A 27,720-nucleotide genomic window follows, 5' to 3' on the forward strand; every position below is an offset into this window, starting at 1 on the left:
CTTCAAGATTGGCCCGTGGGGATTTTATTGATTGATGATAATGCCTGACTTTTTATCGTTTTTGGGGAACCAATAAGCATCCTTAAAATGACTGGGGGAATGCCTGGAGTACGGCAGCATTTCTCCTCCGGGGCTGCTGGTTGAAAGCGAACAGCGGGAAGAGCGCTGAGGTGAGCGGATAGCCTGAACAGGGCGGCGGCTGAGTAGCTGATGCTTACCGTGTAAATGTAGCTTTACCGACGAACCGCACAATAAATTTCATATCCCGGTCTGAAGAAACGGGTGGCGGAGCGCATCGTACATGGCTGGTAGATGAGTTTCTGAGTGTGACCAGTGAAGGTGTCGTAAATATCCCGTATTGCTTCCCCCCGTGTTCGTCCCCCGGTCTAACGGTTCGTCAGTCCGCTGGTCTATTTCCTCCCCTCCACCCCATCTTACGTTCGTTCATTCGCCCTCTCCTCCCACTCCAGGCGGCATTTCCCGTATTTTCAAACCCAAAGCATGACAGGTTAGGTGGCAAGGTGAGTTTAATTAATCTATTAAACTCACTGAAGATGAATACATAAACTAAAAGCTGGATTGTAGACATTTTTTATAAGCATATTTGTGAGCATGCCTCTTTATTAAATTCAATATAATTTCAGATTTTTCTATAACTTTTCTTCTGGTTAACTTAGAAAGTGAGCTATTATTGTTACAGGTTAGTTTTCTAAACTACAAAAAAGCAACTGTTAGGGATGCTCAAATATGAAAAATTGGACTGATATTGATATCTGATAGTAACACCGGTATTATGCCAGATTTACCAATATTTCATTTTATAATTTTTTTTATCCGATTACTCGATTAATCGTAAGAATAATCGATAGATTACCGTATTTTCCGCACTATAAGGCGCACTGGATTATAAGGCGCACCTTCAATGAACGGCCTATTTTAGGACTTTTTTCATACATTAGGCGCACCGCATTATAAGGCGCATAGAATAGACGCTTCATACTCTATTATTAATAAATTAATAAAGAAATGGTCCCCAAGTACTTTATATAGTAGGCTGCCCCAGCCGTTGTTTCACTCACGGTGTTGCGATATTATGCCCAACTGCTTTCTGGGTAACACAGACCAACCGACACGCTGCCGCTGCAGTCTCTGTCTCTCTTCCCCTGCCCCTCCCCTCCTTTAAATGTATTATCAAACTTTATTAACAAACCAGTGTTCTGACAACTATCCCAGCATGCACCGCGCACTACTTCTTCTACGGGAAAAAGAAGTTGGCGGCTGCTTACCATAGTGGACCAACTAGTAATCAGCCTACTGCATGTCTGTGTAAACATGACGTCTTTCATTTCGATCTGAGTTAATTAGCGTAGCATTTCTGCCGGATTTTCACAACATATCAGCCACGACAATGGACAGGGGAACCAACAAGTTCATGTCATCTTTTTTGGACGACATCAAGGTGTTTGAGCCACTGGATGCCTCCAGCATTGTGTGCGTCACAGCTAACAGCTACCGATAGATGAGGAAAACAGCAGATCCTCACACCCTCAGCATAAATATAGCTGTGGACAAGATGACTGATGCCTATTGTTCTTGCAAGGCTGGGTAAGTCGGCATTCATGGTTTTGATGGTCCACAATGTACATTAGCATATGTTTACTACTGTAGCTTGTGTTTGTGAGACGGTCACGCACGTGGTAGCTGCACTGTGACCTAAAATGGGCATTAGCCAATGAAACGCGGCCCCTGTGGTAAGGTCCGTTGCTGGACCTGTTGTGGCTCAATATTGGTCCATATATAAGGCGCACCGGATTATAAGGCGCACTGTCGGCTTTTGAGGAAATTGAAGGTTTTTAGGTGCGTCTTATAGTGCGGAAAATACGGTACTCGATTACTAAAATATTCGTTTACAACAGCCCTAAATTAGGCATTCCGTTTTTAATCTTTATTCAAATGTGGAATTTTTTTTTTTTTTTGTAAATTAGTTTCTAAATAAAATTCCTGGCTCCTTTGGTCACTTAAAATAATGATTTCCAGAACAAAAAAAGAATTGCATCAATATATCTCTTCCAATTATACTGCTAATTTTAAAGTGTTTTAGTGGATCAAATGTCTTTTTGAGCAAAGTTATGAATGATAAAAAAAATAATCTTTTTTTTAAAAGGTAATTTGAAATATTACATTTCAATATACACTTTTTATAATTTCTTTAATTTTAGTCATTGCATTAGTAAGAAATATTTGATTTTAAAAAAATAATCAGGTGGCCAAACCGGGTTAGAAATCTGCATAGAATATGCCTGTCGACACTTTCTACAATAATTGAAAGACAGATTGATTTTGTTTGTTTGTTTGGCATTATTATGAGAAAACCAGTTTTCTAAGCTTACTTATATTTGAATATGACCTGTTTATGTCAAAGCTCAACAGAATTACACAGACTCGGTGACTTGACGCATGTCTGACACTTTGAGCTTCTAATGCGGCGACCTTGATTTCAGCCTCTAGCTGAGCAGCTACGAGCAGCTGACTGCAGGCCATACCAGACCAGATAGCCTGACTAATTACTAATTATAAGTAATTATGGCATATCTGGGGTCTCAAACTCCAGTCCTCTGGGGCTTTTAGCTGTCTGTCTGCTTCACCTCATCTGAATTAAATGATTAGGTCATAAGCAACTCGTACTGAGATCATTCAACCACTGGACCAGGGATGCATCTAAACACTGGAGAACAACTGAAATTTTAGATCCCTGCTCAATAAATGGATCAGAATAACACTAAATGAAGGTTAAAATATCCTAGTACAATAACCAATATATTATTTTAGCATTAGTATGGTTGTTCTTATTTGGTTTTAAGTAAAACTATTTAGGTAATAGTTTAAATTTTAGTCTACATACTGTTCTGTAGGCAGGTTAGAATTGGTCTACGAACTATGAGACCCAAATGGTGCAAAAAGTGATTTTTTTTGTTTTGTTTTGTTTTTTTAATAATTGGGCCTTGAACCAGAATAGTTCCTCTCAAGGTTGTCCTACAGTGAAACTGGCCCTTGCCTGCACACAAGGTATAAACTGATTTGCATGACATTAGGAGAGATGGACAGAGGCGCCTTGCAGCAAGAAGGTCCTGGGTTTGATTCCCGGCCTGGGAATCCCATGTAACTCTGCTCAGTCTGAATGACTTCACCACTTAATATATAGGGTGAGCACTGTGTACTCTGCTCGATTGTTGAAGGTTGGTCTTGAAGAAAAACAGTGGATGGAGTAGAAGCAGATGTAGGTCAGAGAGGCTCAGACAGTGTCCAGATCTCAGTCCTGCAGAAAATCTTTGGTTTGCGGTGAAGCTTCAGCTTTTTAAGCAGCAGCAAAGAAACATAAAGGGGAACGGACCGGAGTCCCTCCTGATGTGTCTTCAACCCTAATGACCTCCTGCAGGAAGTGTCTTAGCCCGCCTGGCAACAAAGGTTTCAAAACACCAAGGCATGTTTTGGAAATAAAAATAATAATAAAAAAAGAATTTCAAAGTGGTTGGATTTGCTGCATTTGTTATAGGACAGTGTTTCTCAACCCAGGCCCTCCTGCTCTGCATGTTTTAGATGTGCCTCTATTCCAGAACAGCTGATTCAAATGATTGCATGACCATTAAGTGCTGCAGAAGCCTGTTAATCACCCAGAGATGCAATTCAGGTGTGGCAGAAGGGAAGCAACTAAAACATGCAGGACAGGGGGGCGGTGAGGACCAGGGTTGAGAAACACTGCGATGACAACAAAGATATAAAAATCTTGTCATCGCTTAAAAAAAATCATGTTTGTCTTCTTCTTCTGGTCAGATGCCGAAGGTGCAGTACCGCTCCAACTGTAAGCCCTCCACCTTCGCCTACCCGCCGGCTCTGGAGGTTCCCAAGGAGAAGGAGAAGGAGAAGGTGAGAACGAAGGCGCCGCGGCGCATTTCTGACATTTTTACTCCGGGAAAAACGATCTCACTTCATATTGATTTGTTAATGATTTCACACACCCACTGGCAGAACTCATCATTTCCTTCCCCCGTAGTGTTTATTTGCCTAACATCTTCTGGCCCGTTTCTTCTCGGTTGCTCCGAGATACTGGTGGAGAACGTAGCGCCAGATGTTTATTTTGTGGTCTGCTAGCTTTTGTGCTTTTAAAGCAATGTTTGTAGAAGGCCTGAACTGTCTGTGGTGTTGTCTTACCTCTCGTGGAAATGTCTCTGTTTGCGTGGCAGGTTTCCACCGCTGTTCTCTCCATCACAGCCAAAGCCAAGAAGAAGGAGAAGGAGAAGAAGGAAAAGGAGGAGGAGAAGATGGAAGTGGTGAGTGGAAGCCTCCATAAAGCACCTTCGTTTTCACTGCTCCTGCGTTTATATCGCTGTGGTTTTAAAAGAGGGATGCTTTTACTGCAGTTTGGGGTTAAACATGATGTAAATAAACCTAATTGCATTTAAGTTTTATAGGATATTTTTGATATAGTGACATTCTGGGAGCTTTCTACCCTTGTGGGAGGTTCACACTAAATGTTCAAATGCATTCTGTATTTTTATTGGCTAATAGGAAAACTTTATTACACCCTTTACTGAGTGCCTCTGGTATTCTAATAAAATAACTGTTAAATGGACTTTTATTGGAGCATTTGAAGCACACATTCATTCTTCAGCCACTTAAGCTCTTTGAGTCCGAACACACACCTCGCTTCATTTCTCTTCTGCCTTTCTTGATCTTTGAGACGGACCAGAACCGGTAGAGACTTACTCTGGGGTTTTCTTTGGGTGTGTGCTGCATGTTTGATTCGCTTTGCCACGCCGAATCTCGGCTCCGGTGCTGAGAGACAAGCCTGCAGATGTTTGGGCCGTTGTTTGGCAGTTGGACCTTTCTGCTCACAAAAGTATTCATCCCACTTAAACTGTTGCACATTTTGGCAAGTTCCAACCAGAAATGTCATGTGTTTGTTGGTTTTTATGCGATAGATCAACTTGGAACGGGAAGTAATTATGAGTTTAGGTCCGGACTTTGACTGGATTTGAACTTGTATTTCAGAATTCAAGTTCAAGTTCAAATGGCGGCCATTTTACAAGATGGCTGCCGTTTCTGAGCCTCTTTGACCAATTAATGCCAAAATAATGTTACCCATTTTTATGACATGAATGAACTTTGTCACATCGTATGTTTTCCAAAATGATCATCATATTCATGCAACTTTAAAGTCATAAAATGTCACAAGATAAGACGCCCTCTCAGGACTTTGCTTTTTACAAATCTCAGTTGTCAACTGGAAGGAGACAAAGATGTGACACAAACAGAAAGTTGTCTTAATGTTTAGCGTTAGCTTACACTAATTTTTAAAATGTGTTTAGCTTTAGCAGAGATCATTTTTTGTGTGTTTAACTTTAGCTTCTGGTCATTTTTTGTGTTTTGCATTAGCATTATTAAAAGAATTAGTGGTTAGTGAACCAAATGTTTTTCTCTATTACAACCATGGTGTCCATGGTGAAAATATCCACCAAAAAAAAAAAAAAAAAATTCTATAGATCGAATTATGTATGATTTTCATCTGTGATAAAAATTGACAAATTTAGTGCAGAAATAAATTTTGCTTGATGGCCATGTTTCCATGGTAACAGTGGCAGCCATGTCTTGGTAGGTAGGTTTGCAAATTAACTTTCTAATTTGAGACGATCGATTCCTCTCATTACTTTGTTTTCGTCTGTCACATAAAATCCCCCAAAAACCTTTTAGTTTGCGGTTGCAATGTGATTTTGAAAAGCTCAGGGGACGTCATTACTCTCTCCAGGCATTTACGTGAGAAATAAGTCAGTCGATTTTTCTGTTTATTTTTCCCTGTTGCAGGAAGTCCAGGAGGGCGAGAAGGAAAAGGAGAAGAAGGACGAGGAGAAGGAAAAAGAGAAGAAGAAAGAGGTGGAGCCAAACTTCCAGCTGTTGGAGAACCCGGCCAGAGTGATGCCGGCGCAGCTCAAGGTCCTGACGATGCCGGAGTCCTGCCGCTACCAGCCTTTCAAACCGGTAACCACAGCCTCCTTGTTCATGTGTGGAAACATCTAAACAGTTCTTCACTTTAATAAATACATGCTTCCCATAGAATTTTCTTACCTAAAACATCCCAGAGAGGACACCTCCTCCAAAACAAGCTGCTAGGTTTGTTGGGTTCTTAAGCTTTTGACTCGTATCTAAAAGTCTAGAGACTTCCTCTCCGTGGCTATAAAGCAGAATCCGGCGTTCCTGCTGTAAATGTTGACATCTCTGTGCAGTAAATGGCAGGAACAGCGTGCAGTCACCCAAGAGGCGCTCGCCCCAGGCCCATAAAGAGGAAGCTCTGTTTGATTCTTGTGTCCAGCAGGCAAAGCTTCAGAGTACTGCGCTGTACGCAGCGCTGCGTCAAGCGCCAAAAGGTTGTCTGCGCTCATCTGAAGTTCAGTTGCGCCGCCTTCCTTTTAAGGGTTTGTTTTTGATTTAACGGTCGGGTTTAGGAAGTGGAGAGGTTTTACAGACTTATCTTCAAATCTGTTGAGTGTAACAGCATTTATTAAGAGATTTCCTGTTTAATTTGGTGGAGATTATTTTTTTTTCCTGCTTGACTTTTTCAATTTTGTTCAGATCAAGCTGGCTTCAAGCCACCATCTTTCTGAGGCGCTGATGATTTAAAATATCACTCTGTATTTAACCTGTTAGCCCGCTGCGTTTACTGATTCCTCTTATCCTTCTCTGGACCAGCTTCACACAGGGGGGATCATCATCCTGAAGGACACCAGCGAGGAGGAAGAGGAGCTGGTGGAACCCGTCTCAGCTCATGGACCCAAAATAGAAGAGGAAGAGCAGGAGCCTGAGCCTCCCGAGCCTTTCGAGTACATCGACGAGTAGAAATGCTTCCACAGGAATGGTATGTTCACATGAGCCTTGTGATTGTTTTTCTTGCAGTTTTTGCTTCTCCTGTTGGCCAAAAAAAGTTTCCACATTTACTGGCACCTGTGGTAAAAAAAAAAAATAATAACTGAAATCTATTATTAGTTTGTTAGGAAAACTGCTATCAAAACAGGTTAGCTTAACTTTTTAACCTTGTGTTGTACAGAGGATGGCTAGAAAAGGGATAAGAGGCGAGGGTGGAATTAGGGTTGGGATTTTAATTGTGTTATTTAATGGAAACATAGCAATTGCAAAATTATGTTTTTTCGACATTAGCAAAATATTGACAAAGCTTTGCGTGTAGAGAAATGCAGCTATAGGACTCAACGCTGTCTGAAGCACGATGCGGTGAACATGAACTCCTCATCCTGCAGCCGGCAGGAGAAACCTTCTCATGAACCCATCTGTCTTCAAACTCCATAAGGATTCCTGGCTGCTTGATGTGTTTGTGTTGGACAGTCCGCTGCCCGTCTCCCTTTATCGGGGTGAACGGTTGCGTGTGGCGAGACCGATGAGGTGTCAATGACCAAATTAGGTCTTCGGTCCTTACCGCATCGTCTCTCCACGAGGCTGAAGCGCTGTGGCGGATTAATGGGCGCAGAGAGGATAGCCGGCTGACCTCATGGGTTTGGATTGGATGGTGCAAACAGATCTGAGGGTGGCTGAAGGTTTAATAAGGTTCAGGTTAAATGCACAGAACATGTTCAGTCATGGCGTCCTGACCCCTGCCTGATCCAAAAGATGATCACGCTTCTCTTTTGGACAACAGAAAAAATAAGAAAAGTTTTCAGCAAATTGCAGCAATTTTCAGAAAAACGTTCCCCAGTTCTGTTCTAGGAGGTTTATTGATTATTTTGTTAATTTTCATTATTTCTGTTTTTCTCTCCTCAGACACAAGAAGACGTCGGATAACTACGCTTAGCTCCCCTCTGTGTGTGTGTCTTCATATCCAGCCACATCCCTGCTTCACTTCTTCTTCTACACGTTTCCTTCCTGTTCTGGCTGCTCATTGGCTACGCAAAGAATATGTCACATTCTCATTTTGTATATTTTGTTTTCTGTTCTGTCTGTTCAATAAAGAAAAAAAGACATAATGAAAACAGAAGAGAGTGGGTGTTTATTTCACCATCCGTGCCCTGAGGGAGTTTCTCTACTGTCATACATTTCACCTGGATTTACTTTTACAGCTGAAGCAATGTTGCTGTAGAAACGTTAGCGCTGAGTATTGGGAGCCGAGGAGTCGCCTTCATAACTTAATCCTCACATATCTGACTGAAAGATGTAATAGAATAGTAGTACATCAGCTCAATAATTAAAATACACCCCAGTATATATTGTATAAAAATATCTAAAAACAACATAAGCTGAAAATTAATAAATCACCTACAGATAAAATCTAAATTGAATTGTAGGATATGTGAAGAGAGTGACCAGACTTATTATTTAGATATTGCACAGATTGGACTGCAGAGTGAAGAAGAAAGACTTTTTAGTGTTGGTCTGTTCAGTGTGTTTACATCAGGGGTGTCCAAACTTTTTGTCACGCTAGTCAAAATCATGAGCTCAAAAGTAATGGACCAGAAAAATATAAATTTTAAAAATTAAAATCAGCTAAATGTAGTTTTTTTTTTTATCTGCTCAACAATAAACTAGACCTTGTTAAATGAAAGCCATCCGGTTAGCTTATTATTTAGAGCTCAATTGATGAGAACTGAAAAAATATTGAATGTATTCTCATCAATAAACAGGTTGAATTTAGGTGGATTTTGACCTAAATTCGTCTTGATCTGCTTAATTGTTGCAAAAGAAGAACACTTTAATAAAAGTTTCATGTAAAACCTGGCTCCTTTTGCACAGCACTATCAACCAGGTTAAGAGTGCATTTTAAAATAGTGATCCATCATGTTTTTATTTTTCTTATCAGCTTCTGTGTAAAACTCATTAAAGGCAAAATCTTGTAAATTCCTGAAACTCTTCAGAGGGATTGGAAAACTATTTTCCTTTTCCTGCGATGGACATATTTCCTAAAAAATCAATCGGCAATGAAATGAAACGTTCAGCTCCAACCCTCCATGTTGTAAAATTACTCCTCATTGCAGAGGAATTTATTTTATTTCATTGTGGGTTTTTTTTTTTTTTTTGACACAGGATAAAGTTTATCGTCTCAAGGGGCCGGTTTCCCCGGCTCTGGGTTCGGTCGGCTGGTTAAACAAAGCTTCCTGAGCAAAAGTGGTTTGGAAATGTTGTAGGAAACAACGACACCGGCAGCTCTTTTATGCATCATATGTTGGACTGCAAAGAAGAAACATCTAAAAATGTGATTTGCTACTTGTCGGCTCACATCATGGAACAAACCCATGTGAGTTTCTGGCCAGACATATTTAGGTCTAATCAATTCCTCCTCTCCACATTCCTGCACTCTTGTCACGGCAGGCGGTTTAACAAGCTTTTTGTTTCCGGATCTCCTGGAATTGGCCGTCTGGGAACAAAGTCCTGATTCAGAGTCGCTCCCACTCCCAGTTTGAGTTTCAATCTCTATCATCCCTGCCACTCTGCACATCCCAGACATGGAGCCCACAGCTTCCTGCTGCATTCCTGGAGGTGTGATCATGCGAACAAGATGGAGTCTCTAGTCATGCTTTCGAACTCCTTCCCCTCCCTCTTTCCGTCCAACATGAACTGATGTCCACCCTCACCTTCACTTCCAGTACATCTCCATAAATCACCACTGGGATTAGCTGCAGATAAGTGGAGCATCTGCCACTGTTCAAAGCCACACCTCATGCTTCCTCTGTGATGAGGTGGACCACCATCATTGTCTCAGTTTCTCCACCAGTCGACGGGAATCCACTGAGAACGTGTGGAAACTCTCCAGCTGTTTCAGGTGATTCATAATGGCAGGTGAGGGATCTTCAGAGCTCGGCTGTCACAATCAGTTGGAGTAAAAAAGCAGAAGTCTACAAAATATCTGACAGGATGGATATGACTGAGCTTTAAAAATCAAGGAAATAATAATAAAAAACAGGTAAATGTTCAGGTCTAGCTCAATATTTATTTATTACGAAGGGAAAATAAAGTTTCTTGTGGATGATGCTGTGGGCAGGGAGGATCTCCGTAGCAGTCAGTATTGCAACAAATCTGAAGAGGCTTCTGACTAAAGACGCATGCTGACAACTGAATATCTGATTCAATTAATCAATATTGTAATTTGTGTTAAACTTGAGTATGTTTTAATTTGTTTCGCCAGGTTGCTGTATGTTGGAGATTTTCTACATGTTTTTTTTTTTTTTCACTACTTTTGAACTGCAAGTGGTTATGGTTTCTTCTAACAACTCTTCCAAAAGGCCAAGTTTGTGGAGTGAATGTTTGTAGTAGACATTGGATTTTATTTGGAGGTATCAATAAATGAGGGTGACTAAAATTATTAAACACAATTTTTACATTTGTATTTTTTTTTATTCCGTTTACTACATAAAATCCCATAGGTTGTGATTTTGACATGATACAGTTTAAGGTGTATAAGACTTTTTCTATAACTGTTTAGGAACAGACGTGTGTGGCTCTTACACCCATAAAACCACATTTTAACCTTTGCTGTTTGAGATTAAAAAAAAAAAAAAAAAAAACATTTTGCACCCCTGAAGCCCCAAAGAAGACCTACAAATCTCCTTACAAGGAAAAAGTGATGCTGCGGCTGTTGGGGAGGAGCTGATATCTGTCAACGAACTGGTTGTAAGCAGCTGTCGAGGAGACGGAGCGGGCCGGCAGACGGAGCATGTAGTCACCGTCTGTGGATGCGGTGATGGCGGTGATTGAGTCGATGAAAGGGAGCGAGGTCAGCAGCTCGGTTAAAGCAAACAAATCGACCCACCAGAGAGCCCGACCTGCTTCCACCAGGTCAAGGTCTCGTAGACTTCCTGGCAGTTCAGTGGGGCCAGCGAGTGATGTGCTGGTGGTCCATGGTGGAGTTCTGGATGTTCTTGGTGGACACATTAAAAAAAAAAAAACATGATAATGTGGATTTTGGCCTCAGGAATATGTTTCCTCTAATCGAAGACAAAGATAAAAAAAAAAAAAAAAAAAAAAAAAAACACCAACGAAGTATTTTTGAAGGGATAAAACACACTCCAGTAATGTTTTCTGTTTCATTGTATTTTTTTTTAAATATCGCTCGTGTGTTTTAGGTGCATTCTGAACCCAAATTAATAAAATTGAGGCGTGATTAAAATGTCATAACTTCATTAGAAAATGTGAAATAACAGTTCTTAAAATGTGTCGTCGCAGGACTATTTGGTGTTGCGTGTCCTGTGTCATTTATTTTTCTCGTGAGACTTTTCTGTCAGGCAACAGTTCGAGTAGCACGCAGACATCTTCATTACCTTCTGTGATTCTAGGCTACCGCTAATTAGCTGCTAATAAATCCTTGTTAACTAGCTTTTTGCGTCTGTTATTGGTAAATGTAAAACGGTCACCAGTTGTTGCGACGATCTTTGTTTTTGCCGTTCTCTCACTTCTGTTGCCAGTCCGTACGATGCTACATAAGTTTTGTGCAAAAAACAAAAAAAACGTGGCACTACTAGTGTATAAAGTGCGTCATTTTCCTGATGCAAGCCTTAAATTTAATTCATAATGGTTTTAAAAAGTCTTAAATTCGAGTTGGTGGAACCTACAGAAACCCAGAAGCTGTCCTGAAAACCTCCTTAATTCAGGAGCAAAAACTTAAAATCTAAACTGTTTATTAACTTGACGATCAATAAGATAAATAAGCTCAAAACATACAGGCAGACAACAGCATTCAATGGATTCAGCGCTCCTCACAATCCAAGTGAGGTATTTTTAGTACCTACTTAAAAGTTTCTATAAGACTGAATATTTTCCTCGCTTCAGCCACAAAATTGTATGTGCTTTATCAGCATTTTATGTGAGAGACAAACACAAAGCTGTGAAATGGAAGGAAAGGATTTTCGATATTCTTTTTTTTTTTTTTAATAAAATGCATGCCACAAGTTGGAAGAGTGGCATGCCTTCGTTGGAGGAGTGAGAGCGACTCTACATGTCAGAAGTTTTAAACAGAGCAGGAAGATGGAGCCCAGATGTTTCCAGTCAGCACCTGATGTCCTGCCAGTCCCGGTTTCTCTGGGCCATCACATCAACCATCCTGATTCAACACCCGCTAGAGCCACTGTTTGCTGTCACACTTCAGGGTAAAAGAAAAAAAAAATAAGTCCATATTTTGCACTGTTTCAAGAACATCATCTGAAGAATAATCAATCATCTAATGTCTATGAAGGTCTACTCAAAGTGCATGATCAGAACAATTTAAAACATGTTAAAAACAGGCTCCTTTGGGCTCTTGCCACTAGATGACCACGTGAAAAAGGAGTTTAATGCCTTTGCAAGGCACCGTGTGAGTAAGTGTGACAGGAAACAGTTTATGTCATTGTATCGCAGGTTGTGTGCTCCTCTGGGAGCCACTGGGAAGCTCCCTGTCCCAGTGTGACCACAGCTCACTGCGCACATCTTCACTTGGCACGCCTGAACTCGGGAGAGGCGGCCGATGTCAAAACATTTTAAAGAGTTATACAACGCTTGGCTGTCGTCTCTGGCAGCCGTCAGCTGCAGCAGCTGTGCAGGACGAGCGTGAACTCTGTGTTTGATCCCTGAGCAGGTCCTCGCTGATTAATTGGTTTCTTGAAGCTTCTTGAATTCCTCATTCAGCTGGGGGAGGAGAGCCGTGTGAAGTCAGGCTGACTTCTGGGTTCCTCCAGCGTGGAAACTGTGGAGACGAGATTGGATTCCTCCCAGCATTTACCATGTAGACAAAAGACTGCTACAGTGGAGATGAAAGTCACCACTCTGGAATCTGCTTAACAGCGGAAACGTCTTGTACTAAAATCCCATTTGATGTAAACTCTTAAAGTTTTATTTTGTCACAGGGGTTTCAGATCATTGAAGACATTTAATTTTCAGACAAATATGAGCAGAAACTGAGCGTTAATTAAGGGGAAAAAAGATATGGAAAACAAGCTGGCTTGAGGAGCAAAAAGTAGTTGCTAATTTTGCATTTAGCACTTTTGCTAACTTCAAAAACGTTTAGCGCGCTTATAATCCCCCCAAAGTTAGTGCCAATTTACTTGGCTGTTTTGTAAACTTTTAGTTGAGTAAAGTTTGACATCTGGGTTAAAGTTTTGGTTATCGGCTATTAAGAACTTTTATGTGCTTTTGTTAAATTAAACTTCATTTTGAGTGTGACCTTGTTGAATCCATTATGTACAGACACTGAAATACAAAAAAAACGCAGAGCTTTTGTATATCGTTACAGAACATTAGCGTTTGATTCAGAGAGAATATGAATTATCGTTGACTTTGGGAGGTCAACAGGGAAAAGAAAAAAAAGACAAGCTTGTCTTTTTCCAGTAGCTGTTTACAAAGCTTGGAGTGAAATTTATTCTTCCACTTGTTCACAGCTGCTTTGAGGGAACATAACAGATGACCCACCAGCAGAGTGAGAGTTCAGACCTTCAGACTCCTTCACATTTTTGCATATTTTTCATGTAAAGATGTATTTTTCAGTAAAATATAGAGCTATTGGCAACAATTAGGGAGGAAGGCAGGGAGGGAAAATAAGAAAGAAGGAATGAAGAGGAAGCAGGGAAGAAAATGAAGGCACAGGGAAGGAAGGACACGAGGAAAGAAGAACAGGGGTAAGGAAAGACACAAAAGAAGAAGCAAGGACACTTCTTTTCATACTCAAATTTTTTTCCTCCAAACTTTTTCAGACCTGGAAAATATTGGAGCGAGCCTCCAGTCTTTCCCAGACTGCAGGACTCTGATGTCCAACAGCTGGAGGGCAGACCTGCTGGAGGAACAGCAGCAGCAGCAAAAGGCCCATTTTTCCCCTTCGGGTGAAGAAACCTTCTGGAAACATCTGACTGCTCTCCAGGGAAGCTCCTGTTGGGGGGAAAATAAGACGTGTTCATTCTGGGAAACGTGCAGCAGAGACATAAACTGCACGAGTGGAGTGGAGGGTGGAGGTGAAGGCAGCGCATGGTGCAGCAAGTTGCTCCACCAACATGTGCTGTTAACACTGAGCCTATTCATGCCGCCGTCCATTCATCATCAGCACTTGGGAGAAAACGGGCAGGACTGTTTGGATTGTCGGCACAAGGCCGCTGCAGAATATGAAACCCAGAAACCAGAGTTGCTCTGTTCGGTGCGAGCGCCGGCGGTGTAAACACCACAGCTCAGGGCTGAGGAGTCAAAAGACCACAACAGCACAAATGTTCTGCCGCGTTTCTGACAGGATGACGGCTCCTCCCTAACACCGTGGAGGCCGAGAGCTTTGAGGTGACTCTCGGCGATCTGCCGTTTCTGTCAAACTGTAATTCTTCATGCGTTGGGACGCAATCTTGAGCCTGCTGGTTTATTCCTCAGCATTTTTAAAAACCAGAGGATGATTGTGGAAAATGTGAACCATCTGCAGCAAGATTCACTTCTCCCACATTAAAGCAGCAAATGAAGGAAGGTTTCTTAATAATTAGCCTCACTTAAAGAGCTGCAAGAGGTATTTCACAATGTGGAATCAACAACTTGAGAGGAAAGTTGAAAAATGTCAAAATGTTACCAATTATCTCCTGAGCTAAAGAAATTCAAGAACAGATAAACACCTGTTCACGTCTTTTGGTCTAAAAGGCCTGCAGGGACATTTCTAAAACTCTGTCAGGAGAAGCCAGTCTAACAAAATTACTTTTTCCTCTGCTTTTCTCCTCTTTTGAATAAAATAAAACTCCTCTATCAGGCATTTTTGCACCTTATAAAGCACGAGCGATGACTCTAGACTTTTGCACTAAACGAGTTTATTATTTTTTATTAAATCCTTATAGACTTAAAGATGTACAAGTTTGTACTTTTGGTAACTTACCGAGTTAAACTGCAGAAGGTGGAAAAGTCCTGGACGGGAGAACTGAAGTGAAGAAAGCAGAGACTGAACCTGCGGCTCCATCTGAGCAGCATTAACATGTCGGCATGTTGACATTAGGCAACCCAAAAACACGGCATTTAACTCAAGACATTCCTGGTTTTTGGATGTAAAGTTGGTGAAATGATCTAATCCCACAAACACCTGCACACTCCCTTTGTTTAAAGAAAATAAGCCCTCAGTTATCGCTGGACGCAGCGACTTGTTAACATGACCGCGCTGCACAGTTTGGGCCCTTGGCAGTCGCAGCAGGATTAATGGGAGCTTGGCCCTCTGAGCATTTGTTCACGTGGTGTTTTTATGGGGGGAAACATCTCCTTCGTTTCTCCACAGGCGAGCAGACCGCAGACTTCCTGGAAGGAGAAGATTCAGAGCAGAGGGCGAGGAGAAACGAGCTGCAGGCAGGCAGGACGGGACAGGAGGGAAGCAGGTCGACGACTTAACCGTTTAGAGGAAAACGAGCATCGGGGAATGTTTCAAGTTTACCCTTCAGCTGCAAAATGCTTTTGCAACATCTCTGTTCCAGTTCCTCGTGTTGTGCCATTTATCCAGAAATCAGTTTCTCTCTCAGTCGGGCACAAATGTAGTTAAGGCAACATGTTTGCAGGATGACTTCCAGGTGGGAATGCGGCGTCTGAACTGAAGCCTTCGACGCTCCTGGGAACAAAAAGCGAGTCTCAAGAGCGGACCGGCCAATAAAATAAGATGGCGAACAAGCAGCAGCGACCAAACTGCACTTTGTGTTTGAGGCGAAGTTTTGTTGTGGCATTTGTTGTGAGGAACATTAGCTAGCAGCAGACTAAACAGATTTGTTGGCAGACTCAGTAGTTTGTGGTGGGCTTTGTTTAAACAGCTGCAGAAATAAACACCTTGTGATTATTAAAGCAGGAAGGAGCCCGTGCCACGTATTAATGGGCACCGGGTCGGTTTTCATCCACGTGGACACTGAGGCGGGACGAACACGCTGCTAGTTTAGGTCATTAGGGTCATGAGGCAGATGTGGTTAATCCGCAGAGACGGTAAAAAACAGAAGCAGGAAGTTATCGGGGCAATTAATCAAAGGAGGGATTATTAATCTTTATAACCTTGTAAAAGAAAATACATTAGTGGAGTAATAAGAGTGGAGTCTACTTTATGTTTGCCGGCTAACTGTTTCAGTCGTAACGAAACAGATGAATCACGTTAAATGCTGTAAAAAAAAAAAAAAAAAAAAAAAACATTTTAAATTGTCCATAATTCCATACATCTCGACCATGCAAGCTCATTTTTGCCATGAAAGAAAAAAGTCCAACAGGAAGTCAAAATTTTGACCTTTAATTTCAGAATTATGAGATATAAAGACATAAATTTTAAGGTTCAGTCATAATTTTGACTTTCTAAGTCATAAATATGACCTATAAAGTCATGATTATGAGAAATGGGCTTCCACAGGAGCATGTCTCCTTAGAGAAATAGTGACTTTTTAATCTCTAAATGACTTTGAAAGTCAAAATTATGACTTCTTGAGATTTTATGTTATTTCCATGGCATAAATTAGCTTTCATACTCCATAGTCTATTTTTTTTTTGCCATTCAACATCTTTTTTATGCAGATGACAAAAAGGTAAAAAATAAAGAGGGATGGATGGAGTTTTGATTTCCAGGTTGTATTCACAGTGTGAAGGGGGAGTGGAAGCAGTTCTCCCCCTGCTGGACAAATTTCAGAATGCAGTTTGTTGCAGAGGCGAACTAAAAAGAACCTGAGCAAATAAAAACTAAAATAACTTTTTTAATCAGCAAAAAGCATCCATGCACTCCTGCCCATTCAAACCAAAAAGAGACCCAACAATCGGAGGTGAATCATTTGTTTCGGTGTATTTAAGACCTTGCAGATATCATTAAAGGTGTATTATACAGTACATGTATACAGGCAAACAGACAGCACATATAAAAACAGGCTATGCTTATCAAAGGATACAAACAGCATATATAAAAGCTTATTTAAATCATTCAAGTACCTCTAACTCCATACTTCAGTCTTGAGAATTTGAAATCATCTGTACAAAATGTACAAAAACTGTATCCCATGTTGCTTTGGACAAATCTGTCCTCTGATCAGAAAAATCTACACAAAATATCAAAGAGATTACAAAAAAAAAAAAGGAGAGAGAGAACTTACAGGATAAAACAGAGCTGTATCATATTTAACCTGATTTCAGCACAAAATGCTGAAATCACCATCTGAACTTTAAAACTGAATTTCTCCATTTGGGAACTTATTCAGAAATACTAGATACAAACTTTGAATTGAGTTTTATTCAACAAAAACACTTTAAACTTTAAGCTTCTTTTCCTCAACTGAAAAAGAAATGCAGTCATTAAACATGAAAACTCATTCATGATCAGTTCCCTCTGCTGTCTGCCCGTATGCACCAGCTCCGACTCGGCTGGATGCATACGTTACCAATGCATTAACGTCTGTGAATTTATCAAAACGGACATTTTTACTATGATTGTTGGGCTGATCTCCGTTTTCTTCTGCAAGACGAGCAGCAGAAGAGCAAGAGGAGGAGCAACAACTCTGTAGCTAAATGTTGTGGCGTAGAAAACAAGCTTCACTCGTGGGACAGGCGGCGTCCTGTCCTGGACAGGCGGCGTCCTGTCCTGGACAGGCGGCGTCCTGTCCTGGACAGGCGGCGTCCTGTCCTGGACAGGCGGCGTCCTGTCCTGGACAGACGGCGTCCTGTCCTGGACAGACGGCGTCCTGTCCTGGACAGACGGCGTCCTTTCCTGGACAGACGGCGTCCTGTCCTGGACAGACGGCGTCCCGCCCGTTTTAGACGGCTCTGCTCTAACGCAGCTGATGCAAATGGTCCAATCACCTCCTCCCTCGTTTCTGCTAATGAGCTGTCATTTTATTCAGGTGTGTTGAACCAGGTAAAACATGCGGGTCGTGGCCGTCGAGGACCGACTTCGGACACCACTGAGGTAAACAGCTGCACTGCAGTGAAAAAAGGATTTTCCCCTTTATGGGTTTTTCAGTTTTTCTTGTTTTGTTCGTCACACTTAAATGTTTCAGATCATTAAGTGAACATTAATTCAAGACAAAGAGAAGGTAAGTAAAGCTGGCCTCGTGTGAATTCACAATTACCCCCCTTGTTGAAAAGATGCCTCATTTGTTGACACAAGGACCTGTCTGACAACACGAAGCAGAACAACTCGTCATGCCCTGATCAAAATGCGTTTAAGAAAATAAAAGCAGTCATAATGTCAGTCAATCCAGAAAGGGTTAAAAAGTCATTTTAAGGCTTTTTTTTTTTTAATGTTATTTATTTTTTATTTATTATCTTTATTCTAGTGAATTCCAGTAAAGTCATTATTCAAAACAGGAGAAAACATGGAGAAGAGAAGCCACTCAAAGAGCAGCAAGAGCAGGCCTCCAGTGCCCTGGTTAGGGTCAAAGTTCACGATTCAACAGGAAGAAAGAGACTGGGGAAAAAGAACTCAAAGACACGACTCATATTAGCGCAAAAAAACAAAAAAAAAAAAAAAAACAGCTTAAGGATCCCAAAACATCTGGGAAAATATTCCATTTTCTGCCAGGTATTGGCTCTGGGGAGGATAAGTTGATTTGAGTAGATTAACTCTCTATATAAACCATATTCTGCATTTACTCACCTGATTATTAAATTTGATGACTCAAAACTTTTAAGTGTGGCACCTTTTCAGTACTGAAAGTAGCTTTGTCTTTTTTTATGGTGTGTTATTGATGTGGAAGAAAACTTGTCAGTTAACATGTTTGGCTGATGTTTTCTTGCCACAACATTTAGTTCAAGAGTCTAAGATAAAATGTTCCCCCCCACCCCCAAATCTTCCAATGATGCAATCTGCAGGCACAAAAACATTAAAACTATTAACATTTACAAATCTACTTAAATCAATGTTTTAAAATCACAAATGAAATATTAACAGGCTTGCTTCCAGTACATGAAGAGACTTGTGCAAATAAAGTAAAAGCATGTACAGGCCAAACCTTTCATGAAAAACAATAAAGGTTTTTTTCCCCCCCATAACTTCTCTACATATGTTTCGCACATCCGGATGGGAGAAGTTAAACTTGGTCAAAGAACTATGACTGCTCTACATTCAGAGTTCAGTTTTCATCTGAGATCCTTTCAAACAGCTTTAACACTGTACCATTGGCTGGCAGCAGGAAGGTCAAACTGAAAAGCAAACGAATGAATGAGGGTTTTTTTTTTTTTCATTCAGCTGACCAAAGTGCTTCCAGACTCTTACAAAAACTAGAAGTGACACGAGATTCTTTCCGAATGATCCTGCAAGGAAAGCCGACGTCACTCCAGGCCTCTAGGTTTTTTTTTTTTTTTTGAAGTGGTGAAAGTCTGACCTGGGCTGCGGCGGCGGTAGCGCCGCAGCGTCAGGGTCTCTGAGGGTCGTACTGCTGGTAGCGGTTCAGCTTGTCCGGGTCGTTCGAGGCCATGTGGGTGAAGTCCTGGAAGATGTCCTGGTAGGTTTCGTCCCCTGTAAAGAAAAGAAAAACAAGTGGAACAAACATAAACAAACGCAGTAGGAAAATGAAAGACCTGCAGCTGTTTTTCATGTTCAGCGCCGGGTTATTTTCCACAATCAGCCGGAGAGATTTATTTCTTTTTTTTCGTTACTAAAATCCGTCAGGCTGGCAAACTACATCTTTCTAGTTCTGCTGCTGCCGCAAAGTGAAGCAAAGACAGAATTAAAATTCTGACTAAAGTAATGAGGAAATACATTTACCACATTCAGGGTTTAGACATGATTTTTCAGACTCAGACTTGCAAAGCGTTGATTTGTTTTTCTTTTTTGACAAGTTTTAAAGTAAAACAAAAAAGAATTTGTAAAAAAATATTCCAATGGAAGGAGAGATGGATGAATGAACAAATAGATGGATGACTGACAAACGTATGGATGGACAGACAATTGAATTAATGGGCAGGATGGAAGGATAAATAAAGGGATGCATCTACTGATAGGGAAGGATTAGAATAAACAGCTGGACACAACTTTTACACACAGAGTCAAGGAAAAAAGTCAGAAGATGCAAATATTTGTAAACATTCATCCCGACCAGGAAATTCCTGGATCAAATTCCAAACTTTTCCAGACAGTGTGGGGAACGAGCTCCAGGTCAGCAGCAGGACAGGTCAGAGTTGAGAAGCTCATGCAGTGAAAGTTTCCATCAGAACAGAGGAAGAAAAAGTCGTCCCTACCTGACAGAGAGTCGGCGCGGCTCGAGAAAACGAAACAGAACAACACAGAGGAGAGAAGGAGAACAGGAAGAGCCAGCAGCGCTCCGCTCAGGAGGAAATAAAGGAGCCCACAGACATTTGTTTTTCCTCAACAACTGTATTGTGATTAAAGTGCAGGAGTTTATGTACAAAAATACAGTTGTGTTGGCCTCAGTACCCCAAAGAAACAGAGAGAACAGAAGGAAGGCACAAACTCTGGGGTGGAGAGCGAGAAATGAAAAGCAAAATACAAAAACAGATAAGATGAGAAGAACTGCTTACGTCAGGAAAGTGGTTCTCAATCTGAGTCGATGACAAAATAAATCTTCGTTTTAGGTTTTTTTTTCTCCAAAACTATTGCTGTAGAACTTTGTGAGTTTTTAACTTCCATGCCATTTCTGAGATTCAGAACCACTCTGCTGCTTTTTTATCCCATCTCATTAAACCGCAAACAAAGATGAACTCAGCTCCATAAAAACATGGAGGATCAATGAGGCTGGATCTTCCTCATGGACCTTCCACCTAATTATCCATCAGTCTTCTCATAATCAATAACTATAAGTCAAAAACAAAACCCATTGGTGGCACAACATGCTTATTCTGTTGCTAATTTACCTCCTGCATATTCTTACAACACAAGTTAAAAACTTTAACAAAATACTTTGCTAAAGTATTCACACCCTTTGAACGTCCTAACGACAAACTTCAGTGCATTTTGTTGGGATATTTTATACAGACCAAAAACACAGTAGAGCACGAGATAAACTGAAGCTAAGGATATAGTTGATTTAAAATCTTTGATGAGACTTAATTAAAGTTCACTGCTGTGCTTCTGTGCGTTCTCTTTGAGGCTGAAATTTTATTCATTAAATGTGCAAAGCTGGTAGAGACACAACCCAGAAGACTTGAAAGCTGTAATTTCAGAAAAAGCTGTTTTGACTCAGGAGAGATGAAGACAAATGCACCCCACACTTTTAATTTATATATTTTTACAGCTCTGGAAAAAAAAATTAAGAGCCCACTGCACTGACCCCCATTGAAAACCTCGTGGTTATCCCACCAAATATTGATTTCTGAACTCTTCTAGAGTTAAAACATTAGTATTGTTACTTATAAATGTATGAACTTGTTTTCTTTGCATTACTTGAGGTCTGAAAGCACTGCATCTTTTCCATTATTTTGACCATTTCTCATTTTCTGCAAATATATACATATAATTCTCCCGCCCCCCTCTCTTCCACTTCACAATTATGCGCTACTTTGCATTGGTCTGTTACATAAAAATCGAATAAGTAAAGGTCTGCTATTGTAACAGAAACGTTACAATAGCAGAAAAGGAAATAATACTTTTTCAAAGCACTGTATGTATATTATTGTTTTGCCAATCAGTTCCAAATGTGATAAAGAAAATGAAAATAATAAGGGTACAAAAATCTCTTCAGTGCGCCCTCCAGTGGTTATCACAAGCAGCATCTTCACATGTTACCATAAAAACACATAATCAGTGATGAAGTAGTTTGCTCTTTCGCTGACATTTTTCTTTCTAAACGTCTCGTGTTGTACAGCAGGGGGCGCTCTTTCCCTTCCCATTAATTCAAAGTGCTTCAGGACCCCTTGGATGATTTCATGCAGCATGAAGAAAACATACGAGATGAAACTGGGGTATATTTCAATCAGCAAAACCAAACCGAGCTCATTCCACAGTCTTTCTGAAGATTTTTGATATGAGTTGCAATTTTAAAGCTCCCACATGACTCTCACACAGAGAAGCCAGGACTAGAAGATGATTTTTTTTTTAAAAAGCTTCACACAGTTACATATCCATCTTTTTCTAGGCTATTGCACTTGACGACGCATCATCCCTAAACGGGTTTTAGTATATCTGAAGAGAAATCCGCTAACATTCCAGACGATCGTCTTACAATTTTAGATTTCCTGTGAGCATAAGCAACAAGCAAGGACACTGACTCTTCATAAGTACCTTTCAATCAAATAAAAATAAAAGTACCCAAGGATGTAAATACAACATCCTCATGGCACTCTGCAGCTACAGTCACTCCTAACGTATTCTGTTAATCACAAACTATACACATGAATTATTTACAACATGTACAGTGAAAATAGCTCTCACATGCTTGCTAAAGGTACTTTATAAAACAAAAATGTTCTAAAATAGATTTCTTTTTTATCCAGGCATGTAGAAACAGCAAGACGGATCATATATTTAGACCAGAAAAACAAGTAAACAAGCCCTGAACGTAATTAAGACCTTAAAACCAGACAGTCACAAGAAAGAAGGTACAGTAGTTGCATATAACCAATAACTGGAATGTGCATAATTTCTAAAAACGGATGTTTATAGCTTACAGACACACACTATGCTACCCTATGAACACTGAGCTTCATTCAAACATCTTGATTATTGCCAGATCTTGCGATGAAGTCACTGAGTTCAGCAGGCAGCTACTTTGCATTGTAGCAATAAATACTTTCATTTCTGGACAGTGGCTGTAAGTTAAGAGAGGCTCCTCCAACACAGAGGAAACCTTTGACAAAAACAGATACGTTTTGTGCTATCCCACATGATAACAGTCACAGAAAGGAAAAGTCACTCGCTTTTGGAAGCAAAACTCTGACTTACAGTTCAGATTTGATGGCTTTATTGCGTCACGTTTCTCCTGTCTAACACCTGATGAGAAATGGTGCAGAGGCTGGCTCAGCTCCCAGCAGGAGCTCAGCTAACAGAGTTGGGCTAAGCTAACTAGTCACAGATCTCCTTTCAGAGTTCCTTCAAGAAAATGTGGCAAAGCTCAGAGACTCTGTTTTCTCGGTTTTGCTGCTTTAACTGAGCCCAACTCTGAAGCCTGAGCTTTTACACCTCTAATCAGACTCATCGTCCAGCTGCAGGCTAATGAACTCCTGCATGCACTTCCTGTACTGCATCTCGGTGGGGCTGTTGGAGTTATATTGACCTGATGGGTTGTATGGCCCCTCCGCCTCCCGCATCTCCTCGTTCATCTTGGCCAACCGCAATCTGACGAAGAAACGCAACAAGTTGGAAACGTAAATCAGAACACAAATTGCACCTGTGAAAGATTTAGCAAGATTTTAGTAACACTGCAATCTCTTTACAGCTCAGTGCAAAAGTATTCATACCTCTAATCATATATAGAAATTCTGAGCAATAAGGAATAAAACTCACAACGTGACAATATCTGCGTTTGCCGCTTCCACTGCTATGCTCAGCGGCGTCTTCTCGTCGATGTCGGCGGCGTTTTGATTTGCTCCTCTTTTCAAGAACAAACAGACTTGCCTGTAACAGAGAAGTTGGTGAGATGCTCTGTTTTTAGACACGTCAGAGGCAGATCGGCGTGGCTGTGTGTTCGAACCCCGTGTGTCCCAGCATGGTGGCGTGGTGCAGCGGCCCTCGGCCCTGAGCGTCCAGCTGGTTCACATTCACTGCGTTTTGGAGCAGAAACTCACAGGTGACCAGTGAGCCCTGGAGAAGATATCATGATGGGCTTTTATTCTAACTGTACTACACATTTGAGTAAGTTCTGTGTTGGATTCATTGCATTTATAACAAATTAACCAATGAATAAATCTATAATAAACCTGACAGGACTTCTTAAATTCACACTGACCCCATGCACTGCCATGATGAGTGGCGTCCTCTTGTCCTCTTCGGTGTTGACCCAGTTGACCTCGGCGCCGTGGGCCAGAGCCTCGGCCATGTCCGGCAGGCTGCGGCTGAAGGACGCCCAGTAGAGCTGCAGACCCGGGCTGTACTCCTTCGGCTCGAAGAAAACCACCTCCTTACAGGGCGACGCGGTCGGGAGCGTGGCGGGCACGGGGGGAGCCTCTGCAGCTTCTGCAAATTAGAGGGAAAGATCTGTGTCATATTTATACTCTTACATTTATTTTATGCTTCTTCTTAGTCAAACCTTAACGATTCAGGCCAAACAAACTGGTGACCTGCTTGCAAAAATAACTTGTTAAACAATGGTTTCATTTAATATAGAACAAAGTTACTGAAATCTTCTTGACCTAATGTGAAAAAGGAATGGGCGCGATTTAAATAGCGACAAAAAAAACAAAACAAAAACAAAAAAACCTGGTTACTGTCAAATCAAGAAATAATTTCACACATCTAGATGCTCAATTCAGATTTTTGACTGATTTATTTATTTATTTATTTTGTTGCATGGCCGTTATTCTTCTAATTCAATGAAACTGCAGCGAGATTGCTACTACAAAGTGATTTGTATGTGCAGAACAACATTGACGTCACATAGCATACAACTTATGGAAGTAATACATATTGTATACTGCTGTTTATGGATCAATTTTAAATTTGTGGAGAAACGAGAGGCGACAGTGTTGTCAGGTTCATTAACGGGAAGCTAAGAAAAAAGAGAGGACAAGTGATAGCAATGCCTTTTGGTGCAAAAAGTCAGATGAAATGCAACATGACTGCAGACACTTTGAAAACAAACGGACACGAGTCAGCACCACATGTGGAAGTGAAACAAATCTGATTGCTTTGGTAGTGAAAAAAATCGTCGCAAAAACAAAAAAAAAAAAAAAAAAAAAAAAAAATCACTCTTGGGTAGCATTTGCCTGATGTGAATAAAGCATTAAATAGAACCTGTTTGGCAGCATGAAGTAGGCAAAAAGGATCTCAAAAAGCAACTCGTCAGGGTTGGGGCCTCTCACCTGCATCTGCCAGGCTGTTACTGGACGGAGTGGTGGCCAGCATCTCCCTGCTCCCATCGGCGCTGTTCTGAATGCCGCTGTCGGCACTTTTCACTGTGAAACAACAATCTGATTCACTACATGTGGTTGACATGAAACTGTTGTTGCCAAAGAGCGTGAAATAAAAGGAACACCTTCCAGCTGATGAGTTTTGATTTGAGATCATCAAAATGAAACTCCAGATGTTCCTGAATGAAAGTTTTTAAAAAAAATGTTTTTATGAACTTTATTGAGGTTTCTGCAGACTGATTAGGAAGGCACACCTAATATTTCTTATTGGCAACAACTAAATGACGGTAAACAACACAGAGCCCTGGATGACAGACTCCATCACCTTAAGATCCCGGCTCCTAAAAACAAAACATAAAAAAGGAAGAAAGAAAAAAACAAAACAATGACACAGATATAAGTGCAAATACCAGTTTGAGTGAGAGAAATACTGCCCTCCTCCTTTATAAACACAGTAACATGTCATGTTCTGCAAAGCTTACAGGACAGCATGAGTCTGGATGAGAAAGGAAGAGAAGAAAGGATAAAGGGCCGCTACTCCCAAAACTGTAAAATTCAAAACAAACAGCAGAGGGGGGGACGGAAAGCAAGCCAAATATTCAGCTTTAATTACTTACTGCTCCTGAGCTTGGAGGAGGTGTCAAAGTAGGAGAAGAGCGAGTCAAGCTCATCAGGACAGAAGAGAGAGTCGCGGCGGGCCTCTTTGCCGCAGGCAGCAGCTACGCAAGGGATGATGGGAAGTGCAGTTAAGGTGGCGGGGTGGGGTTGGAGAGTTTTGAGGTCAGAAATACAAGGGGGATTAGTCCAGAAGCACAGAACAGCCAGGGGAGGAATGAAGGGAGTAAAAGTAAAAGGAATGAGAGAGGAGAGAAAGAAGAAAGCAAGGTAGGGGGAACAGATGGTTAGACTACAGGCTGGGCTAACACTGGAAGAGACAGACTGCAAAAAGCAATGCGAAGCAAAGAGGCTGCAGACATAAGCTGCTCACAAAGAACGTACGTTACGCCGATGGGTGGGCTACAAACACCACACAGCTGTCAAGTCAACAGTCTGGATGAGAAAACCCCCCACATCCAGATCCAGTAACATTTTACAGCCAGGCAAACCTGAAATGCTCTCAAAACTTCTAAACGTAGTGAGATCGCAGTCATGGTGACATTAAAATGTTTTTTTTTTTCTTATTCTGAAAGTTGGGTTAGAGAGCCACATGGTGTTTTTATTAGGCACCGACCTGACTGTCCAGACGCATGAGAGCCTGGCCGAAGTTTGGGAGTGGGCGGAGGGGCTTTAGGCGGCAGGTGGTCCGAGCTGCTGCTCAGCCTCTTCTCCTCTTTGCTCAGAGAAACAACCTTGGTACGAAGCTCCTCATCCGACGGCCGGCGGACGAAACGTCGATCCACGTATTTGGCTTTGATGTAAGCCTCCACCTCGTGTCTGCCGGCAAATCACACAGACATGTTGGGCTGATTAATGCAGCCAAAGGAGGTCAAGAGCTATGAATACTTTTCCAGGGCCCATTATGGTGTTCAGTAAAAGAAAAAGAAACAGCAGATTAGGGATGCAACTAATTATTTTAGTTAAGTCATCAATTATTCTGGCAATCAGATAAAATAACAGCCACATTCTGCAGATTTTGTTTTTTTTATTTAGCCACTTAAGCTTCTTTATGCACTGCAAAAACACATAACCTTACCAAGTATTTTTGTTCTAGTTTATAGTGCAAATATCTTAGTGCATTTGAAATAAGACAAAACTAACTTAAAAGTAACTTTCCAACCAGATATAGGAGCTTGTTGTAAGGCAGTAATTTCTTAATGCTGATGAAAAAGTCTGACTGCTTCACTGGTAGATTGTTTCTCTTATAACTAGTACTTTTTCATCAGTATTAAGAAATCATTGATTTAAAATATTATATAGGTATTTACTATATCTTGCTGAAGTGTCCCTTGTAAGTTAGCTTGGGCTTATTCAAAGTTACTGAAACTAGACCACAAATACTTGGTAAGATATTGTCTTTTACCAATGTACAACATTAAATATACATTAAAAGATGCAACCCCTTCCCCAAATAATTACATTCCTTTTTTAAATAAGAAAATAAACATTTCATTGCCTAAAATGTAATAACATTAGCAGTTTTGTACCTGGGGTCTCCCGGCTGTGGTTTTCTGGCTCCTAGTTCTTCTCGTCGAGCTTCATATATCTGGTTGATCACTCTGTTTCCCAGTTCACACATCAACTGTTGAAATTCATAAAAAAAAAACAACAAAAAAAAAAACAACAATAATTACTGAACTTGGCATAAATCAGAATAAAACACGGTTTGCAGCAGGGTCAAGACTTGACATTATATGAATCTCAACAATGAGGCCGGATTACCTTCAGCAGTTCTGGCTCCCATGAGTCTAAAGTTAAAGACCGAACCTTGGAGAAATGCACTCCCAGGCTCCTGTACGGGGAAAACAAAAAAGTAAAGAAAAAGATCACTACATATTACAGCAACACAAGTGAATTAAGCTACAGAGGATATTTGATTCTCTTTCCTGCACTGTGAAGTTAGAAAGCAAGATTTCTTTTCTATTCACTCTTTTCATCTTTGTGTAGTGAAGTTTATTCTATGAATATATCCTGTGTGCAAGAGTCAAAAACAAAGAGATGCCATTAGATTATTTTCTTATAATGTAGATTGTGGGAACGAACCTCGTCACCTTCTTATTAAGCTTTAATTAACATTGCTATGCAAAGTAATTAAATGTTGTGACAACATCCCACATAGATTGAGGGTTTGTG

At 40.9% G+C, this 27,720-nt stretch overlaps 2 protein-coding genes across 4 annotated transcripts in view; one reads left to right on the forward strand and one right to left on the reverse strand.

Annotated features, from left to right (window-relative positions):
* psmd1 (proteasome 26S subunit, non-ATPase 1) overlaps window positions 1-8,035 on the forward strand; it is a 36,863-nt gene extending 28,828 nt beyond the window's left edge. For both annotated transcript variants that reach the window (XM_015011410.2, XM_015011415.2), the window contains exons 21-25: window positions 3,832-3,924; window positions 4,242-4,328; window positions 5,860-6,033; window positions 6,742-6,907; window positions 7,822-8,035. In XM_015011410.2, the coding sequence (XP_014866896.1) occupies window positions 3,832-3,924; window positions 4,242-4,328; window positions 5,860-6,033; window positions 6,742-6,888 (501 nt within the window). In that variant the 3' untranslated portion in view covers window positions 6,889-6,907; window positions 7,822-8,035. The remainder of the gene's footprint in view (window positions 1-3,831; window positions 3,925-4,241; window positions 4,329-5,859; window positions 6,034-6,741; window positions 6,908-7,821) is intronic.
* An 8,708-nt stretch (window positions 8,036-16,743) lies between these two features.
* Window positions 16,744-27,720, reverse strand: part of acap2b (ArfGAP with coiled-coil, ankyrin repeat and PH domains 2b) — a 50,899-nt gene continuing 39,922 nt past the window's right edge. Inside the window, exons 15-24 of one of the 2 annotated variants that reach the window (XM_015011381.2) lie at window positions 27,310-27,379; window positions 27,075-27,169; window positions 26,162-26,364; window positions 25,548-25,649; window positions 24,883-24,975; window positions 23,811-24,037; window positions 23,556-23,665; window positions 23,369-23,479; window positions 23,139-23,200; window positions 16,744-19,426 (exon numbers count right to left, since the gene is read on the reverse strand). In XM_015011381.2, coding sequence (XP_014866867.1) covers window positions 19,323-19,426; window positions 23,139-23,200; window positions 23,369-23,479; window positions 23,556-23,665; window positions 23,811-24,037; window positions 24,883-24,975; window positions 25,548-25,649; window positions 26,162-26,364; window positions 27,075-27,169; window positions 27,310-27,379 — 1,177 coding nt within the window. In that variant the 3' untranslated portion in view covers window positions 16,744-19,322. The remainder of the gene's footprint in view (window positions 19,427-23,138; window positions 23,201-23,368; window positions 23,480-23,555; window positions 23,666-23,810; window positions 24,038-24,882; window positions 24,976-25,547; window positions 25,650-26,161; window positions 26,365-27,074; window positions 27,170-27,309; window positions 27,380-27,720) is intronic. The other variant, XM_088005022.1, reaches the window with a different exon arrangement.

Source organism: Poecilia mexicana, unplaced genomic scaffold, assembly GCF_051168715.1.
Source record: "Poecilia mexicana isolate PSO_F unplaced genomic scaffold, ASM5116871v1 scaffold_4, whole genome shotgun sequence".
Taxonomy (NCBI): Eukaryota; Metazoa; Chordata; class Actinopteri; order Cyprinodontiformes; family Poeciliidae; genus Poecilia; species Poecilia mexicana.